Source organism: Clytia hemisphaerica, unplaced genomic scaffold, assembly GCF_902728285.1.
Source record: "Clytia hemisphaerica strain Z4C2 unplaced genomic scaffold, Clytia hemisphaerica genome assembly, whole genome shotgun sequence".
NCBI lineage: Eukaryota > Metazoa > Cnidaria > Hydrozoa > Leptothecata > Clytiidae > Clytia > Clytia hemisphaerica.
In genome coordinates, this window is record NW_027103414.1 from 1,648,228 (window position 1) to 1,670,107 (window position 21,880).

At 35.4% G+C, this 21,880-nt stretch overlaps 1 protein-coding gene across 2 annotated transcripts; it reads left to right on the top strand.

Moving 5' to 3' along the window:
- The first annotated feature begins 4,023 nt into the window (after window positions 1–4,023).
- On the top strand, window positions 4,024–21,880 carry LOC136797564 (msx2-interacting protein-like). Of its 2 annotated transcripts, XM_067054147.1 has the most exons (13): window positions 4,024–4,207; window positions 8,276–8,506; window positions 10,049–10,191; window positions 10,876–10,968; window positions 11,527–11,638; window positions 12,294–12,370; window positions 12,695–12,831; window positions 14,028–14,156; window positions 14,637–14,864; window positions 15,160–16,453; window positions 16,702–16,832; window positions 17,973–18,131; window positions 21,024–21,880. In XM_067054147.1, the coding sequence occupies exons 1-13, from the start codon at window positions 4,053–4,055 to the stop codon at window positions 21,150–21,152; spliced, it is 3,018 nt and encodes a 1,005-aa protein (XP_066910248.1). In that variant the 5' UTR covers window positions 4,024–4,052; the 3' UTR covers window positions 21,153–21,880. The 2 variants fall into 2 exon arrangements, with proteins under 2 accessions (XP_066910248.1, XP_066910249.1); XM_067054148.1 differs by lacking the exons at window positions 4,024–4,207; window positions 8,276–8,506 and adding an exon at window positions 9,308–9,396.

The following is a 21,880-nucleotide window of genomic DNA, read 5'->3' on the forward strand; positions in this document are numbered from 1 at the left end:
TTTCAACCAATCAGCTATTGGCCCGGGGGGGCACTCGATCTGAAAACGACCATACGTTCGGCCCAAAATTTGGCTTCTAAAATCGGACCCTTACAGTGCAGTGAATTTCCATGAAAAATCATACCCTTACAGTGCACTTTTCCAAAATTTCTCGCCCGTAAGGGCGAAAATTTTTGCAATTTTCCAAGAAAATTGACCAATTTTGTGCCAATTTTACCAAATAATTGGCCTTTTATCACAATTTCCTACCCTTACAGTGCAGTTCAGTGCAGTTTTGTAATTTCCTACCCTTACAGTGCACTAGCTGAACTATGAAAAACCTACCCTTAAGGGCCGAACGTCTGGTACCTTATTGGTATATATTTTCGCGTGTTACAAATTTTCGCGGGTACTTAATTTCGCGAGTTTTTTGGCCAATTTTCGCGAAATTTAATACTGTTTAAATTTTTCAAAATTACAAAATCGCGAAATTAAATACACGCGAAAGATTTTTCTTAGTATTTTGTTAGTCTAGCAAGCTAGACGACTAATTTATACATAGTAGTAGAAATAAAGCAAAAAGTAATGAATGGAACAATTTTAGTCGTCTAGAAACCTTTGTGCACTAAGGCGAATGATAAAAAATGTTTTGTTTCCGGAATGCGGGTGAAGGAAAAAAGTTATCATGCGGCCGGCCGGAAAATAATTTTTTTTTGCTATTTTTGATAATTTATGGCTCATTGAAATAGAGTTTAAGAATAACTTTTATGTATAAACACAGCATAAATTATGCCCTAAATTACAACAAGTACGGACTACTAACGAAAGAAAGTTTGCGGCCGGGTCAGAAAAAAAAAAAATTTCACCCGGCCGGTTTCCGGAAACAAGAAATTTTTTTTGTTTCGCCTTGCAATTATAATTTTTTCCTGCTCAAAATAATTCTGGGGAAAAAAGAATATGTGTGGATTTGTGTATTGAAAGTTTTTCATTTGAGTTGATTTCGTTTTGAGAGTTTGTTGTTGCTTGATAAATTGTTTTCTCGCTACGCAAGTTTCTGCGTAGCTAGCCCCTGTATCTATAAGGCTGGAACACCGGATTCTTCCAGTCGTTTATACAAACTAAATCCCGTATTATTATTAGTAGTTATTATTAGTAGTATTGGTATTATTAGTATTACACGCATTATAAACGACTCCAGTCTAGTATTTTGTTAGCATTTTTACATCAAAAACGTTGTGTTTCAAGAAAAATCAGTCTTTTTCTTGCTTTATATTCCCACTTTCTGAAAATACCTAGTTTAGTGAATCGCGAAATTTAATACACGCGAAAATTTTCCAGAAGTCGGCAATCGCGAAATTTAATACACGCGAAACACGTTTTTTCGAAAAAATTTCGCGATTCGCGAAAATTTGTAACACGCGAAAATATATACCAATAAGGTAGGTCATTTACCTTGAGTGCCCCCCCCCGGGGCTATTGGGTGGAATGGAAGACATTGCAATGGTGCATATCATGAATACGTCACTTTTTCTATTGTTTAAGTGACGTATTGGGTTGAATATTTTGAAAATTCTCGGAAGACTCCAGTGTTGCATATCATGAATTAGAGAATCGTGTCATCCAGTCTATCAAAAAACCTTAAGTGGCCTCCAGGCTCGGTGTAATCGCGCTGAGACTCCTTCTACATTTGATCGATTATATACGCATAGTAAGCGAGACAAAAATTGGTGTTATGAAAAAACTTCGAACTAAAAAAAAAGTTGGTACTATAAAAAAAAAGTTGGTATTATAATAAAAAAAGTTGGTATTATAAAAAAAAGTTGATATTATAAAAAAAATTGGTATTATAAAAAAAGTTGGTATTATAAAAAAAAGTTGGTATTTTAAAAAAAAGTTGGTATTAAAAAGCCTTTTGGCGCGCCATACTATCTTTTCTGAAATTTTGTTTTTCTTTTTTTTATACCAACTTTATGTGTATCAAAACCATCGAGTAAAATTTAAAAAAAGTGGTGGTGCAATTTGCACATGATTGAAAGTAAACAAACTTACTCAGAGTTGTGAAAAGCTTATTTCATTGGATATCTACCAGTTGAAAAGCATGCATGTCGAAATCAAATATCGACCTGTGCTGACCAATCCAGATTCTATTCAGAGCGCAATCAACTCAAAGAAGAGTAACCATGAATGACGACAATCCATGATCTTGGATTAAGTTCAAAGTTGTATTTATTCCCGTTGTTGAAAACACAACTAAAAAATGTCATCAATGCTTTTTGAAGAGAGTCAGTGATAGAGAATCATAACAAAAAGTCTGTCTATTATTTGTTTATTTATTCTATTCAATTAAAGTAAACATTAAGCATTAACCATAATTAATAGTTGTAATCACTGTTATACATTTGAGAATCATGTAGAAGATTTCCTTTGAAAAAAACTCATTTCAATTGCACTTGGAGGTTTCTGGCTAATTTGTAAATAGCAAACTGCATACTGATACAGTCTGCTAAACATTAATATGGTAATAATATTTGCTCTTCATCTTTGATTCTTTCTACAGTGATTTAGTCTGAATTGCAGACCTCTACAAAACCCCAGGTAGTATAATCATAAGGAGTGCGAATTCATTTCTTTATGCCGTCCGCTAACGTGCCCTGTGCTCCTAATACTACCGTCGTTTTGATTTGTATTATAAGTTTCCTATTTCTACACTAAGAAGATTCCTTTGCCACTTTTCTAGCGGAAAAAGACCAGGACTTCGGGTAGTTGAAAAATAAGCTTCGGAAAGTTAGGCAGTTCCGTGAGTAAACACAAGATTTTCCATGACTTTAGAAACAAACCCTTTCCAATCTTATGCCTACGCTATCCCGGGAAAATTAGTGTGGACATGGGAATCTTATCTATACAAATATAAACGGTACGTTTTTAGAGGCGAATGAATTTCTTTGTGCCTTCTGTGTGAAATGTGAAATGCATTTGGCTTCTAGGTGGTTCTTCTTTACTGCACCGCCCTGCAGCGCTGCGCTCTGCAATGTTTGGTTAAAGGTTTAGAAACCCCTATAGCCAGCCATTCAAATTTTTAATTCAAATCTAATGAAATTTAAAGCAAAGATCTTCTCTCATATCATAAAAATTTAACTTTAACCAAGCTAATCAAGGCAAGGGGTAACATTCGGACGGGATTCTTATGCACAATACACAGGGGGGGGGTTGGTAGGGGTTCGAAATACCGTTTTCCCGTCAAAATTTTTGCTGAATCCCGGAATCCCGAAAATTGAAAAAAATAATAACACCGTCACGCACACCGGTTTGTACAGGTTCAAATACCGGCATAATGACAAAAAATAAGGCCAAATACCGTCACCGTCTGATTTTAAAATACCGTTTTCCCGTCTTTTTTTTCGTCAAATCCCGTAATACCGTACTAAAAAAGGGCCAATCCGGTCACACCGTAAAAGTAAACCCCCCCCTACACATATATCAAAACATATCATCACCATCAGAAGAAGGGGATGCGTGAACCCTCTATGTGTGTGGTTCTTCTTTTGGCGGGTGCGTGATCGGGGTGGTTAGTAAGTGGCAACCTCGTTCCCTGCGTATTATCAGCTTTTTGATGCTTACTGATAGCGCTAGATAATATTTTATTCTCTGGCGTCCTTAAGTAAGGTAAATAAAGCCTGGGATACACGGGGACGTCGACGAGGTTGGGAAAGTGTTGGTGCGGCCGGATAGGCGTGGTTCCGCCATTTCATGTTTGGGCGTTTACACGTCAAACTTTGGGCGTTTTACTGAAGACTCGAATAATGGTCATGGCCCTACTCCCTAATATATGGTCTATTTAAAAGAAATTAAAAGAAAGAAATTTCAGTGTGACCGCGAATTACATCTGCTTTCAAAACAAATCAATAAGTGGCAGTACGTCATGTACTTTCTTCGGATAACGTCTTTCAGTTTTCGAACGGTATGAAGTGGCCTATTGTTTCCAAAGAAACTTAATTGTTATTTTCGTCGTCCGTCATTATAGTCGGACAACGGCTTGGTTCATTTGTATTTCACGTTAGTACCTCACTGAATCAATGACAGAAGTCCCAACAAGTCCCAAGATTCCAAAAATCAAAGAAAAAATACATTTTTTGAAAAAAATAACAATGCCAAGAGAGTCGAGGCATGTATGGGTTGGAAACCTTCCTGAAAAGGTTCAAGAATCAGAGGTTGCAGAATATTTTGCAAGGTAGCTATTCATAATTATGCACTGATATTTTTTTATATAGCTTCTCCAGACGTAATTAATCGAACAGTTCGATTAGCATTAGGGGTCACTCACATATCGATTCTTCCCACGACTAACGTCAAATTGACGCGAAGGGGTGGGTGGGTTAGAGTCTTTGACGCTAAGAAATTTCACCAGAAATATCGATTTTTAATACCTTTTATTCCGTGACAAATGTTACTTTCCATATTTCTTTTCCTCCTTTTACATACCTAAATATTCGTTCGCTTCGCCATTTTACAGAAATTTTAACCAAAACAAACGGCCCGATGTTTATGTCTAATTTCCTTTTGTTCAGACGGTCCGCACGGCCCTTGAATTTCGCCGACGGTCGGTCTTTTTTAGTTAAATGCGGCTTTTCTGTTGATTATGACTATGGAGATAATTAACTCCAGCAACTTTCCGAAAAAAGTTTAGAAATCATCTCCATTATTTTTAAAATGTAAACTGCCTGAGCAAGCTGTAGCGAAAATAAAGATGACTGACATAACAACGATGAAAGTGAAGCAGAAAATTTAGAGTTTCATCGATTTTTGATAATTTTTGAACTTTGACGTTAAGAGGTGGGGGTGGGGGGGCTTTCAAATTAACGTCAATTTTACGTTAGTCGTGGGAAGAATCGATATGTGAGTGACCCCTTACCGAACTAATCGAACTTTGTCAAACTTAATCGAACGACAAAAGTTCAAACTTTTCAAAAACCGATTGGTGCCCACTGGTCATTAGGGGGATGTGAGGGTACACGCCTGCACCACTGGGGGTCCTTCAAAGTTCCTCCAAAGCATCGTCAAAGGCCGGCAAAAAGTGCGATCGAATTACGTGCAAGTGGAGCGGCCTTCAGTTGCTGGGTTTTCTCAAATTTTTATTCGATTAAACTTGACAAAAGTTCGATTAAGTTCGATTAGTTCGATTAAGTTCGATTAATGTAATCGAACTAATCGAACTGTCGAGATCTCTTTAAAAAAAGTTCGATTAAGTTCGATTTCAGTAATCAAACTTAATCGAACTTTGTATTTTGAGAAATTTGTGAGTATTCGATTAAAGTTCGACAACCGAACTTAGTCAAATATTAATCAGCCAAAAACGTTTGATTAAGTTCAACAAAGTTCGATTAAAAATACCGTTCGATTGGTTCGATTAATTACGTCTGGGTTTCTTTATTTTTAAATTTGTTTTAATTTCAAATATATAAAATGTATATAATGATTGATTAATTCCCTCAAGCCAAATTGGATGCAAAAGGCCACACCAGTGTTGAGTGTTGATATATCAAGAATAAATAATTATTTAAAGTAATACCGTCAACTGCTCTAACTTGGGACGATTGGTTGAAACATGGGACTGTTGATATATATCTGGCCTATATTTTCACTTACTGTTAAATCTCTTTGACAACAAATTTGATTTGATAACTCCACCAAATTTTTCAATCATACTTTCTGTCATAACATGTCACAATTGTAGTACCCACTTAGTCGGTAATGCTTGGGGGTCAACAAACAGGGAGTAAACAGATAATTGACAACAGGTAAGTTTAGTTCGTACAACTATTTCTTCTTCTTCATGAAACAAATGTCTGCACTCTCTGCCAAGCTGCAACTAAGCAGTTACATCAAAATGCCAAAAACATTTTGTTCAACCACCTTCACTTCAAGATAGGCCACCATAGAATGAACTTCTTTTTATAGGATGAACCATATTCATGTGGCTTTCAGCCTTGCACTCCATCACCTTTCAGGCACCAGGCATTCCCAATTGGGGGGTCTTCAATTGATTTTCACTAAAGCGAAAAATGAGTAAAAATGGCATTTTTTGCTCATTTTAAGGCCATGAAAGGCCAGGAAAAGGTCAAAATTGTTTCTAATTGGTGTCTTGTACTATTATTCAACATAAAAAGATAAAATAAGCCCAGCGAGATTGCTCAATGTTTCAATTTCATGCTAAAAGGGCTGATTTTTTCCAATTCTGGGCAGCAAAATGAGTGAAAGCAACATTTTTGAGGACCCACAACTTTTAAACTTTTCAAGGTACACACTTAAAATTTTTAGCAATGAAACACTTCAGAGATAGCTCAATAGGAAAAATCAATTTTGAGTTTTCAAAATTTTCCTATAAATCCATAATGGCGCCCTAGAAATTCAGTTTTCATGCTAAATGCCAATATTTTCAAGCTACAAAACTTGGTTTTCTTGGGTCAAAATCTCAAAAATGATTACAAATTGGGTCCTGAAATCTTTGGATCTTAGAAGTATATATTCTGAAATTGCTCTGGGAGAACCGAAATGGTTTGGGTCAGAAACTTGCCAAAGTTCGCCATTATGGAACTGCATTTCCTAATAAAACGCGATATTTAGAGTTAAAGTCTAATTTTCTCAGGCTAAAATCTCAAAATTGGTTTCAAATGGGGGGGGGGGGTGTCCTGAAATCTTTTGGTGTTGAAAGTATTCTAGAAATACTCTGGGAGAATCAAAATGGTTTGGGTCAGAAATTTGCCATTTTTACTCATTTTTCGCTTTAGTGAGAATCAAAGACCCCCTGGGGAAAGCTGGATTTTTTACCTAGGAGGTTAAAAATTGTGCAAAATGTCTCACAATAGATTAAATTTTCCCAAAAAAATACTACACTTTGAATTTTTTGACATCATGCTAAAAATGGTAGTTGACGATCTACCCTAGCTCTGTTTAATTTATTGAGAACTTAACTATTAAAACACAAAGAATTAACCTTAGTGTCAGAATGGGCTTTTTCTGTTAATAAGGGCCTAGGACATCAAATTTTCACGATTTCTGTTTCGCATCAAGTAGGCTTTTAAATCGAAATATGAAAAAAATCCGTAGTTGGAACACATGCGAGTGTGTCTGAAACAAAGAAGATCAAATTAGTGGCAAAAAAATGGAGCGTTGGTTAATCCCATCGGGGAATAGGCGGTTAGGGGCAGTCGTTCTCTAATTCTCCAATTTGCGTCCGGTCATTTTTAATGAAAAAAAAAAGTTAAAAAGTGCGTGCTATCACTGAAAGTTATCGTGACATGTTATGACAGAAAGTGTGCTTGATAAACTTGATGGAAGTATCAAAACAAGTTTGTTGTCAAAGAGATTTAAGAGTAAGTGAAAATATAGGCCAGATATCAACAGTCCCATGTTTCAACCAATCGTCTCAAGTTAGAGCAGTTGACGGTACAGAAATTAGGATTGAGTTTCAAAATTCAAGCAAAGATTGAGTTCCTGCACCATTATCCGGTAACAGAAAAGGCTTGGAAATTTGCCCAGCTCGAACAATCAATAAATGAAAACATTTCCCAAAGAATAGAGCGACAAATCAAGCTAGCTGCTTAAAAAAGACTTTGCAAGAAGTCTTTTTTAGATAAAAGGCCAGCTTTTTCAAACTGTCAAAGTGGCTCTGCTTCAGCAATAACATCTGATTTTTTGTCATTTTGGCACTTTCATTGTTGAGCAAACTTTTGGATTGTTACTGTATTTGCTGTAAAATATCAAGAGAGGACAATCGCAGGAATAGATATTTCATTCCATATACTTTTGCAAGAAGGAATATGTACAGGATGATTTAGTTATACCTTGCTTAGCTCCAAGCCTTTTAGTGTTCCAGTTTGGACCTGCGTATAGTTTCTTGTTTATATTTTATGGACAACATTTATGTCAGTTAGAAACAGACAGCTTGCCTGGTTTTGCTGCAACTCTCATTTTAATTGAGTTTTGGGGAAAGTAAGAAATACCTTTTTTCACAAAACGAAAAAAGTACCTTAAAATTAAATCTTTCTTCTATACCATTAAAAGTTTTTGAAAGGAACTGTTTTGTTATCTTTGGTATGGTTTTTTGAAAATCAGTGGTTTGTAGTGAAATGCTTTTACAAATCAGTACAAATTACAGATCGCGTGTGGATCTAACGTCAAGAAAAGTTCCAAAAATTTCATAATTCAGATTAAACATTAGAACAAATTCTATCAGCCTTCTCAAACTATAATTTGATTTCTAACACAAGTGTCATTTTTTGTTTGTTTTGAATTTCAGGTATGGACGTGTTGAGAAGATTAAACTTTTACCAAAAATCAGTCCGGATGGTGGTAGGGCAGCATTTGTAGACTTTGTTGATATTCGTTCTGCAACAAAAGCTAATGAAGCACAGAATTCTATTGGTGGAAGAGATTTGAGAACAAATTACAATGAACCCGGCCATAAGCATAATCGTGAACGCGGATTTCAGGATCAGAGAGGAGGAGGTGGAGGGTTTAACAACCCAGGGTAAGCTGTTATCGGTGCTCAAAGTTATTCTATCTCAGATATATTTCTGCCTCAGCAAAGTGTAAAAGAAGGCTTCAATATGTACCTTGAAAATTTATCTTGAAAATTTGGGCTGAATTGGGCTTTTATAATTTCATAGTTCTGTCTGAGATAGACTTTACTTTAGACTGAATAATAAAAATGGAATCAACAGGATGATAATTGTTTTATTGTTTTGTTGAATGGGATTTACACCAGATTTAGCCTACACATGTTGCACATTTTTGACAGTTGACAGTTTGTTTTAAATAGTTTATTGTTTTTATAATAGTTTGATCAATGGTAAGTTTTGATTCAATGGCTTTAAACTTTATGGCATGGCTTGAATTTCTTTATTGCACTTCTACTTTTTTACTATGGTTTCTCATGGCAATGATTTTATGGATAGTTATTCAATTGGGTTGGCATTTACTGGTTTATTTACAATATTTTCTCATGGGCTGCATTCTTTTCTACGATTTACCAAACTTGTTTATGGTTTTCATCGTCAACAATTGCTTCTTTATCAAGTGGTTGTTGTATTTGCTATTTAAAAATGGTTTTGGAATGTTTTCTTTATGGAGTTGATTTGTTTTAACTTCACTGTTTTTATTGTTTTTTCTGATTCTTGGCATACCCCTTTTTGATTTTTTGTTTTTTTTGTTCTTCTATTCTGAATTAATTAGAGTTTAAGTTATTGGCATTGATTGACCTTTTGATACAAGGTATTTTATGAGAGTTTTTGTTTACAATTTTTGTAGCTGTGTCAGATTAATTGTTGCAGTTTTAAAGAGGGTTGGTTATTCAAAACCAAATCAATTGCCAACTTAATGGCTTGTACTTTTATAGTAATGAACTGTTTGAGACAAGAGGTAAGTCGATGCCTGATTTCATGTGTTTTTGATTCTTTAAAAAACGTTAAAATGCGTGATGAATGAACAACCCTTCAACCAACAACCTTACATTTTCATTTTACCCTTTAGTAGCTGACCCCTTTAATATTCAAATTTGAGAGCCTGAAGACTTAAGAATAAGGATAGAATATTAGATAAGAATTATCCTAAACGGTTTGAATTATATCAAAACAGTTTAATTTCATTTATTGGTTTGTTTTATCCAATGGATAGCTCCAATACACCTTCTATAACTTAACAAATGATCAATCAATGGTAGAGTGAATTCAGATTCCTAAAATAGACTCTATGAATTTTTCTTTTAAAATCCTTTATTGACAATTTGTTTTTTATCCCTTACTGTGACCATTTTTATCAAACAAAATCAAATACTCTATAATTCAAAATTAAATTGTATGTCTTTTTCCTTGGAATTTAAAAGAGAATTGCAAAATATTACCCTGAAATCGATTTCAACTTATTAACTAATTACAAACCTTTGCCTTATTTTACTTGCCAATTTTACAGAAAACAATGAACAAGGATATGATTTTTTTAATTCAAAGGAAAGCGTTTTGGATTTCATTTTGATTTTATATAATAAACATTCAATTTACTTCGATGTATTTAGAATGAACTTCAGGCAGCCTCCAATGGGTGGTGGGTATGGTCAAATGCCGTCTACAGATCATGGTATGCAATACCAACCAAATAACGACAAGTTTCGCATGCAGAATAATAACTTTCCTCGAAGGGAGCGAGGAAGAAGCCCAGGTATATTTTGCAAGATCATTGATATACGATTAGGATTTTATTGGAAAAGTATACTTAATCAAATTAGTTACAGCTTTCTTAATGTATCCCAAAATTTAAGTTCAGGCTTGACTTAAAAAAATGTTTACCGTCAGCCGACTGACTCTTCTCTAAACTTGCTAACCTAAACACTTTTATTGCTATTTCCACAAAGAGAATTTCTTTCTTCAAAAATTACGAAATGTAGACAAAAATTCCATGAATGACCAAAATAGAAAAAATTTCTGACTGACTGACTGACTGACCAATCCACCTCCAAAATCTAGGGTCGGGTGACGGCAAACCAGGAATTTTTAAGTCCAGTCTCAGAGTGATAGCAATTCCCAAGGGATGTATTTAGTGGATCATGAAACTGTTTTACTTTAGACTGGTTTTTTAAAAACCATTTATTATTTAAGGATAGTTAGATATCAATCAAATACCCATCAAATTAAATTTTGGAAGCTTAATAGCAAATGAAAATTATGAAAGTCTTTTGTTTTGTAAATGAGCCTACCTTAAGTGTATATATTTTGTTTTGTAGTGCATATACTTGTAAAAACAAGTACTTTTACCAAAATGAAGGACAGAAAAAGTTCCAAATTCCCCCAAAAAAAATTAAGTAGCCTGTTTCATTTATTATTTGATTTTATTTCATTAACAAAGGGTCATCTGATGGTAGATCCAGTGGTTCAGATATTAGTGAAAAAGATTGGAAATGTACTGTCACTGTGAAGAACATTCTGACCCGAGAACCAGGTATCCACATGTATAAAATGAAAGGGTCAGCTATTATTTTTATCTATACTGAATGCAATCATTTTTATGACCCGGGTAAAGCCAGAAATAATGAAATGCGTCAGTTCAATCAATTCTTTGGCATTCCATTCTAATTACAAGGTAATAAAAAACCACACCCCTAGGCTTTTTAGAATTCTTTGATCTTTACATTACTTATTTTGGCGAATTTGGCAAGATTAGACAAAATTCGCCAAAATTAGTTCTTGCCAAAATTAACCCCTAAAAATCATCAAAATTTTTATAAGGGAAATAGCACAGATTTTTACTGCCATTCGCCAAGATAAGTTCCCTTAATGTATGTGGAAAAATATAAAGACTTGTTCAATCATTAAATCATTCAATCAAACTTCGGTCACTGTGAATTTTGCAGCAACTCGCCAACTCAACTACCCAACTCACAACTCGCAAATAACCAACTCGTCAACTCGAATTTTACCGTGGCTAAAAAATAAATATCAAAGTCTGTTTCAATCATTAATAATCTGCATCAACCGTTCAAACATTTTTTTCTTTTAGATACTGTTTTGGAGGAATCACTCTATCACGAGTTCAAGAAATATGGCGAAATTGTCAACATTATCATCAAAGTGAACAGCAATCAACGATACGCTTATGTACAATATGCACAGTAAGTTCTAATTGAGTTCTTTCTGATGGCTTCCATCTCAACACTTGCAATTTCATAATCTTTTCCATAGTGTCAACCTCCCCCCCCCCCTCAGAAACCGGAAGGGCATCTAGGCCAGGTTAGGGGTTAGGGACTAATATTTTGCAATTCTTTTGGGTTACCTTCCTGTTTTGATGAAGGCTCTGGGGCTGCGTGTATTTTCCAAAAATAGGGGTACCTGTAAAGTGGGCTGAAACGACGTTTTCACTATTACTCTCATCTTCAATTTTTGAAGGATTTGATGTATCAATGCAGTTAGTTAGGTAGAAATGCATTAACATACAACGCTTGGATTTGACTGAACCAGCTTAGATTCTGGCTGCTCTCAATTTTTACAGATTTTAAATTGTTCGGAAGATGTTCTTTTTGTGTCTTTTTATTTATTTTCTATTTTGCATTTTTGTCATGATGTAGTAGATTTTGCTGCCTTTTTAGGAGATTTATAGATGAAATTCTACTTTTATTTTTATTTTTTGGCTGACTGACCGACCCTCTTTTTTGAGTTGCTTGGCCCGTAATACAACAAATTAAATTGGCCTCGCCTAAAGGTATAAAATTTGTTAAAAACAGCAGTTTTATAATGAATGATCTTGTTTACCTTTACCATTATTTGTAGATCAGATCAAGCACAAGATGCTACTAGAAGCACTGGGAAATTATTTATGGGACAAGAATTAAAAGTTGCTGTCAAAGGTAAGTTAAAGCATTTATCAACACATGCAGAGATGAGAGCTATTGTTCTCGATTTTCTTCCTCAACTTAAATTAGCTAAAATGTAATTATTTTATCTTTCTATCTTTCTCTATGTACCCTTGTTTTTTTCAAAAATAGACTGATTGGGCTTGCACGAACATATATTTTAGTAAAGATGATGTAATATCAGTGACACAACTCTTCTTTTTGGCTAGAGGATTCTCTTCTAAGACAATAAGAAAAACGTAAAATTACACAGTCACATCTGTATCTCTATGAAAAACAATGTTATACATAGTGCAATTATTGAATTCTTAATTTCAGGTAGTCGCAATGGTGCTGCTGATACAGCTACGGGCTTCGATGCAAATGCTACACGAACTGTTTTTGTTGGACAATTGGATAAATCGGTGACGCATGGAGAATTGCGAGAAATTTTCGAACGTTTTGGTGAAGTGGTGGTATGCTTTTCAGCGACTTATATGATCTGAGCTCTTTTCAATATGGGAACAAAAATATAGACAAAATTCGTTTTGAATCTGATTAATGTGCGCCTGTTTATTTACAGTCCACGCTCTCTAATTTGAGCCTCTACTTTTCGTGTCTTTCTGTAATTCGAACTGAAATATTGGTCCCCTCAGCTGGAGAGTGGTGTAAATTCAAATTTCATAGTTTGTCCCCCCTTTCTTAAGAGGGGATGACACCTTCCGAAAAATTTAAGAAGGGGGGGTCAAATTTTTATGAAAAAGGGGGGTAGCAAGGAAGGGGGGGGGTAGTTTAGAAGGAGCTTACATATATATTGTAGACTATTTTCAAGCACTGTTATGAAATTAGGTCTTCAATGAAAGGAAATTTTCTGCTAGAGTAGTCTGAGTCAAAAAGAACAACGAAGTTTATTATTTCGCCTTCTCTCTCTAAAGATATTTCACCATATATTTGTTAGCTATTTTTGTCCAAAATTCTTGGGGTATAGGCATTTTTCAAGGTTTGGGGGCCAAGAAGGGGGGTCATTTTAGAAGGGGGGATTCCGCACTATGATATCTCTAATTATAATAAAAAAAATTTGGCACCGTGAAAATCGAATTAGAGAGATTCAACTGCATCAATTTTTTCCTTGCTATAAAGAGAGAGGAGAAAAATGACAACGGTATCATAGTGTCCTCCCCCCCTTTTAAAAGGGGGGGGAATTCTTTTTTCAGAAAATAGGAAAAGGGGGGGCAAAATAGTTTTCAAAAATCTAGGGGGGGTAATCAAAAGGGAGGGGAGAAAAAATGGCCCCAAAAAGTCTAGGGGGGGGAGAAAAAATCTGGAGACATTATTTTTTTCTACTGTGGAAAAATATTTTTCTACTCTCTGTAGCTAACTTTGTCTAAACTAACATCTAAAAAATAGCAGTTCATTTTTAACTTTTCATTTCACTCTGTGGAAACTTTTTTTTCAATTTTTCATTGTATATATAACAGAGATAACGTGAATAGAAGCATCAAGAGCAAAAATTGAAAAAAAAAAATTCTAGGGGGGGGGATTTTTTTTCAAATCTCAGGGGGGGAGAGGGATTTTTTTCCATTTTCTAGGGGGGGGAACCAACCTACTAGGACACTATGGGTATGGTTGTTTTGAATGACTTCTGAAACAAACCCTCATTTTCTTTTTGTAGGATGTTGATATTAAGAAGATGCACACTGGAATCACGACCTATTCGTTCGTCCAATACATCGACATTCAAAGTGCTATTGTTGCAAGACAAAAGATGGACAGACAACTTATTCGAAACAACCGTATCAAGGTATCTTTGGCTGTTTGCCCTATCCTTCCTTTTGGATATAAGCCATTTTAAGAAAAACTGTCTTCTTTGTTTTTTAAACGGTTTTTCGAAGCTCCAAGAAAGAGGCGCCTCAATATTTTCCCATTGAATCATTTGCAAAGAGCGTACGTACTTTTGTGTACTTTTTAAGGAAAAAATACTTTCAAAACGTGCTCTATTTGAACAGTAAAAGTTTTGTTTTTTACATCGACTTTCATTATTTTAGACTCCCAATCGTTGCTGATAACAACGACACATTTTCTATGTTAGTCTCAGAAATAATTCCTTTAATTTTATTTACGCTAGGCAGAGAAGTGAAGAATGATTTTTAAGAATTTTTTATTATATAGCAGCTACCATAACCTCCTTTAGTAGGAAAATTGTTAAGGTTGCAGCGAAGTATACGAAGTTGCGATGACTACAACTTGAAAGCTAAAAAAGTTTTTTTTGTCATTCAAATAGGTTGGATTCGGTCGTGGAACACCAACTAATTCGCTATGGATCGGTAACCTAGCTGCCAAAACCACTGAGAATGATCTCATGAAATATTTTGCATCTTTTGGACACGTCCAACAGTGCTTGATAGATCGAAAAGTATGGCAAGCTTTACTACGTTACAGAACGATCGAATCCTGTACCAAAGCCTTTGCAGAAATGCACGGTAAACACGTCAATGGAAGCAAGATTGTCGTGAGTGATTTTTTTCATCTATATCTGTTTTGGCAAAAAGTAGTTTTTCCCAATTTTTTAAAATGTGATTTCATTTTGCATAAGATTTCACTTCCCGTACTAGGATTCCGCTGTCTTTCCTGAGATTCTTCCGCTATTTTTCCCGGGATAACCGGCATGAGATTGGAAAGGGTTTTTTCTAAAGTTACGGAAAATCTTGTGTTTACTTACGAAACGGCGTGACTTTCCGAAGCTCATTTTTCACAAGATTTTGTCTTCTTGTTTTGTCTATTTTTATTCATGTTCTTGTCTTTAGGTTGATTACGCCAGCCCTGCATGTCGAGAATCTTATTACAATCGAATGGAGAAACACGGCTACCTTGACCGCCGTCAACTAGAACGTTCACCCACGCCCCCTGATGTTCACGTTAATTACCCCAACGCCACACGAACGGGCGGTTCTATATCTAATAAAGTGTACCCTAACCGGGTATTTGATGATAAGGATAGGTTTTCAGATAATCGGTACGACCGGGATCAAATTCGGAACCGAGGATCGCCGATTCCGAGACGACGCTCACCGAGTCCCCTTGCAGATTCTTATGATTCTCGGAAACGAAAATTAAGTGCCGATATTATGGCGAATTCTGATGGAGAGAGCGAAAAGAAGAAGAAAAAGAAGAAGAAGAAATCAAAAGATGAAGAGGAGAAAAGGTTGAGGAAGGAACGAAAGAAGGCTGAAAAGGCAAAGAAAAAAGCCGAGAAGAAAGAGAAGAAATTGAAGAAATTACGTGAGTTGGAAGAGAAACGTGCTGCCGAAGAAAAAGCCAATACTGCTCCAACATTGTTAAATGACCGAGCACAAGAAAGCGACCATAAAGAAAATGACTCGGCACATGAAAACGGAGGTATTTCAGACGTTTCTCAAGTGACGGAACCGAACGAAGGTGCAAGTGAGTTAAGCGAAGCTGAGATGACAAACGAAGATAAACCAAAAGAAACGTCGGTTGTTCCCGATGAGAAACCTCCGACGACGACCGAGTCTGTGATCGAGTCCGGTGAAATTAAGGATCCCGAAAAAGAAGAACGAGAGAAAAAAATCACCGAGGATTCCTCCGACTCTTCCGATTCAAGTTCGTCTTCTTCCGATTCGGATAGTGATGATAGTTCTGACGACGATCGCTCTGCAAGAAAGCGAACAAGTAAAACCCGATCATTTGAACCGAAATCTTATCGGCAAGAAATTGACGGAAGAAGCGATTACCGCGAAGGCAGTCGTGAATCATTTCGAGGCTCAAAATACTACACAAGCCGGAGTTCGTCACAAAACGACCGCTCACCGAGAACAAAGTCGCGGTCGCGCTCGCCGTATCATCGAGAACCGTCGTACGATCGTAGCCATGACTCACCCCGTTACTCTCGCACTGAATCAGTTCGAAATATCGAAAAACCGAAAAGTTCACCTCCACCCTCAGCCACACCCGGTGAGAGAGCTCCCTCCAGGAATGCGGATACGTTGATGGATCTTTTACGGCGTTTTCCGGTGATGTGGCAAGGTTTGCTGGGTTTGAAGAATGAGACTGCTGCTGTCCAAATGCATTTCCTCTCAGGTAAATCTTTGTAATTTGTACCACCGTAACTGCTTTGAGAAACTTTCACAAAATCGGGCTTAAAAGGACAGTTGTTATAGAACTACTTGCACTCGAAGACTAGCTATCATTTTACTATAGATATCATTTCATCTGGTCGCTTTAAGACCCAAAAACTGATAGGGATAATATGAAAATTTTTGCTAAAAGACTTTTGCTATAATTTATTTTTAACGTCTGCGTCTGTTTCTTTCCATTTCTTTTACAAGGTAACTTGCAACTTGTTGACCAATCGTTACCGAGATCTGCACAGCCAAATGAAGTTCCACCACCATTGCGAATTTCACAACGAATGAAATTGGAGCCATCACAACTGGAAGGTGTAGATAAACGAATACAGGTACAATACAATTAATATGGCAAGCGAAAATCACAATTTCGAGAAAAACTAGGTTTTTCTGCCAGAAACCTGGGTTTTCTGTCAAAAACCTGGTTTTTCGGGTGAAAACCCTAGTTTTTCTAAAGAAGACACAAGATCTCAGAAAATTCAAGTTTTTTGATAGAACATGTCTCCTTTGGTCAATGTTGTTTTGATGAATTACTAAAAGACAAGAAATCTCGGTTGACGAGAGATAAGATTTGGAAATACTTATAGAATGACAAAAAAGACGGGGGTAATGTTATTATAATATGGGTAAAATTGCCCCTTTTTTAACCTGACTGAAATTCGAGCCGTTACTAGCAACCCTGCGGGGCCCAAGGCGCCGAGTATGCACCCGGCACAGTGACAAGCCGTTACCTAAGCAATTCCAAACATGAAACAACAAAACCCCCGGAAAATTTAAAATGTCAGAATGAGCAATAGACAAACATAACCATGAATTTCTGGAAAAAAAGACCAATACGCTTCTTTTCAGAAAATCTAAGTTACTTATTCGAATTTTACGGCAGACGATTTTTCGATATTAAAAGTGATCATTTAAAAGCGCGATTGACAAACCTGAGTTTTCTCTTGAAAATTTATAAGCTCCGGGAAAACCGGGAAAACCTAGGTTTTCTACAGAAAAACTAGGTTTTTCACCCGAAACCCAGGTTTTCTGCAGAGAAACCTAGTTTTTCTTGAATTTGTGATTATCGCTTGCCATAAATTAAATGATCAGTTATCATAAGTTCTTCCGTCTCGAGAGAATTATATAAAGAGGCTTTTTTCGTCTCAAAATTCTGTACAATTGACCAAAATCTGTCACTATTGGCGAAAACCAGGATGTTTCCGTAGAAAACATCACATAGTGATTACCGTAAATCCCTCACTCGAACACGCAAGAGCAACATAAATGTGTTCGAGTTCAGAAATCCTTAGTTGTAAAGCCACTCAATTAATGGAACAAATCTCCATTTCCCGAAAGCCTTCCAGTAATCTGCTTTCTAAAGATAATCTAAGTTGGAACATTATTTTTTCAACAAACTTTAAAACACCCCAAACATTTAAACTTTCCATTTGCTATGCTAAAAAATATTTCCTTTTTACTTCGTTTTACAGAACCAGAAAGAACATTGTTTACTTCTCGCTTTACCGTGTGGCCGGGATCCGCTTGACGTACACGCTCAAACGAGGGCTCTGAAGACAGGTTTCATTATCTACCTACAACAAAAGCAAGCAGCTGGTATCATCAATGTTCCCAATCCTGCAACAAAACAGGTACAGCTCTTTTTAGTGAAGATCCAAAAATTGCAAAATTTGAACAGTGAATTCTTTCTAATTTGAACCCCTATTATTCGAAGCTTTCTATAATTTGTACTCAAGTATTGGACCCCGCAACTGGGAAGTTTTGTAAATTACTCTTTGTAAAGTCTGTCTCAAAATAATTTGCAGCTGAAACACAAAATAGCTGTAACTTTTGATAGAATTTGAACGAAGTTGCGATTTTATGCTCATTGAAAAGATATTTGTGAGTGGAATATTATCAAACAAACAAAAAATGGAAAAATGAAAAATGAAGAAGAACAAAATCAACTTCTTTTAGAAATGTTAAAAGATAATTACTATTTTCACAGGAGTGATTCTTTAATATTTGACCATCATCACTGTGAAAAAACGTTTCAAAAATATTCATTCAATCAAAAGATATCACACAAAGTTTGTTATTGGTTGATTGATAATAGCCTGTTTTTTGTCGTTTTTTATTACTTTATAGAGTCAACCAGCAATAATTTTTGTTTGATATCTTTTGATTGAATATTTTTGAAAAATCTTTTAACAGTGATGATGATCTAAGATTGAAAAATCACTCCTGCGAAAATGTAGCAAAAGATTGTTAAAACTTCCCTTGCCCGAAGATAAATTTGTGAATTTGTGCTGTGTGGTGATTTTGGGTTTCCGGGTCGACTGGTAACTTACAATCTCTTACAATGTTTTGGATAAGGGATTCTCGCTCAATGAGAAATTTTATATCGAATACTACCATCCCCTCCACCCCTTTTTAATAGAGGTGATTTTCACTTTCCGGTGGGGTAGAGGTCCTATAAATTAACCGATGTCCGTCCGTTCGTTCGTCCGTTCGTCCGTCTGTTACCAGCTTTTCTCAGGATAGGCTCATTAGTTTTTTCTGATTTTTGGCACAATGATGCAAAATGGCAATGCCCAAAATGTGACGGAGCCCGATTTTGGAGAAAATATGCCGGAAAAACTGTTTTTTTTGGCGTTTTCTCGAGATTTTATCATTAGTTTTTTCTGATTTTTTGCTCAAAGATGCGTATTAACAATGCCCAAAACATGGCCGAGTCCGATTTTTGAGAAAAAAATTTTTCCGGCTTAAAATGCGGGAAATATGCCGGAAATCGCCGTTTTTCTGGATTTTCATTGGACTTTTTCCTTAAAATTGGTTGTTTTTTCATTCAAAAAAAATTATTAATAGCAATGCCCACCATCAAGCATGTTTTAAATTTCAATAAAATTGATTTTTGAAGCCGGAACTATTTAAAAATCGTCCGAACAACCTATTTTCGCCGGAAAGAATGTATATCTTGAATTTCTCGAGCTGTACTTTATATTTTTTATGAAATTTTGCACACTGATGCAAAATGACAATACCTAAAATGTGACGGAGCCCGATTTTCGAAAAACATTTTTCCGGCCGAAAATGCCGGAAATATGCCGTCAAAACCGGTTTGTTGCCATTTTGTCGAGATTTCATTAATCGTTTTTCCAGATTTTTGCACAAAGATGTGTATCAGCAACGCCCTAAGTGTGGCCGATTCGGATTTTTGAAAATCATGTTTTTAGTTTTAGTTTTAGTTTTAGTTTTTATTGAATATTTATACAGGATTACGCAAACAGTTACAAGTATCTGATATTACCTTTGGTCCTGTTATAAATCTAAAATAATAAATAAATTATAAGTTAAATAAAAGGCATGCTGGCATAGTTTACGAACGTATTGAATTTGGCTATGAAAAAGCACTAGAAAATTAATTATTTGAATGAGGAGTTAAATTCGCTATGAAAGTAGAAATTACGATGTTAGATCTCGTTTTGATTGAGAGGTGTACGTACTTTCCAATGTTGGAAAGGCATGAGTAAATGATAGTAAGGAAAAACACGAGGCATAACACAGTATGAAAAATAACTGAGGCAAACATAAAATAGAACTAATAGAGAATATATTAAACTAAATATGAAAGGTTATACCCGCAGAAAAACCACGCTGTGATCGATAGATACTTCAAAAGGTTATCTTAAAATTAATGTAAACAAGACTAAGAGAAACTATACTACATGTATGTGAAGTCTATTAATACAGTATGTCGAGACTGAGAATATTAATACTGAAAAGTGTGACGCAATGTGTAAACTCTGAAAAGGAGAAAGTACCCAAAAACAGTGAAATTATCATATTCAAAATGTTAAAAAAAAAAAAAAAAAAAAAAAAAATAAGACGGAAACAAATATTAGATAAAATATCCTAAACGCCTCTCTTTACTATCTCTGGTAAAAGATCATTACGTAGTGTTGTGGTGTTGTAACAAATTGATACAGAATATTAGGGATATAGTTAAATGTAGCAACGAGAGTGAAAGCCAAAGCCTCACTAGATCCAAAAATAAATTATCCAGAAAAGAGATAGTGTAGTGGCAAGTCAAAGGCTAAGCAGAGGCACTATACTTAAATAAAATTGAAAGTATGAGACTTTATTTTGTTTTTAAAAATATTAAAGTCATTTACGGTTCTCAATTCCACTGATAGCCGAAAATGCCGGAAGTATGCCGGAAATCGCCGTTTTTGCAGATTTGAATTGGGCTTTTTCCATATATTTCTTTGTTTTTTCACTTAAAAAAGTTATTGATAACAATGCCACCATCAAGCATGATTCAATTGTCTATAAAAATTTTGTAATTTTGCAACCGGAACTTTCTATTTCTTTTTTCCCTAAACCCCTCCCTCATCAACAATCAATGATGAAATTAATGCATTTTCGCTAACCGCTATATTTTCTTAATGATTTTTCTCCTTATTGCTATCTAAGTTTCATCATCAGGTAGGTCCATTCAGCATGTTGCTTGTTCTTATTTTTTCTCTCTATCTTATTTCCAGCCTGCGTACGTTGTTCATATCTTTCCACCGTGTGATTTTGCTCAAACACATTTATTGCGAGTTGCACCTGATTTACTGGACAGTGCAGTTGAGAGTGGCCATCTTATGGTGCTTGTAACTCTGGTATGATATGGAGAGAATCACTAACATCTTTAACATTCAACTTGGAAATATTTTCAATAGTATTATATGAAGCTATAATACAATAATTTACAACATCGTAATACGATAGTATCGAGACTGAATTACCATAGTACTTCGGAACGAACCGTTTTTGTGCATATTTTGCGTATAAATGAAATGAAATCGTCGAGATTAAAAGTACACTAAACTACAGCACAGTACGAAGAAGAACGATAAACGACCCAGAAAGTGAAGAGCGCTGTAAGCCGCCATTTTGGTGGAAATGTGAACGAAAATGAATAAAATCTAGTGTTAAAATTTCAAGAATATATCTCAAGTTTTTTTGTATAGAATTCAGAAGTAAAAATCATACCTCGAAGATTAAACGTGACGTCCAAGGAGGAAGTTTATTTCTTTCAAATCTTCAAAAGAGCTGAATGAGGATGAGTATACAGTGCAAACTACCCTACTCAAGATTTGGTTTCTCCGATGAACGTAGTTGAATGACTTTCAGATTTTACGTTCTAACTTATTTTTATATGGAATTTGAAGTATCTGAACTTTTATACTTGTTTTGGTATATAGCGGATATTTTGATAGATCCAAAGATTATTGAAAGCATTGAAAAAGACTGCAATTCATGACTTGAACACGTGGAGTTCTCATCTAAGAGCGATATTTTTAATGAACATTGCTAATGTAACCTTTAGATTTTTGTAAAATTTGATTTTTTT

Bases quoted from the DNA above. Each gene is read 5' to 3' on its own strand.
- LOC136797564 (XM_067054147.1), top strand. From the start codon at position 4,053: ATGACAGAAGTCCCAACAAGTCCCAAGATTCCAAAAATCAAAGAAAAA. The intron at 8,507-10,048 runs GTAAGCTGTTAT...CGATGTATTTAG, and splicing joins GGAGGGTTTAACAACCCAGG to AATGAACTTCAGGCAGCCTC. The intron at 10,969-11,526 runs GTATCCACATGT...TTTTTCTTTTAG, and splicing joins CATTCTGACCCGAGAACCAG to ATACTGTTTTGGAGGAATCA.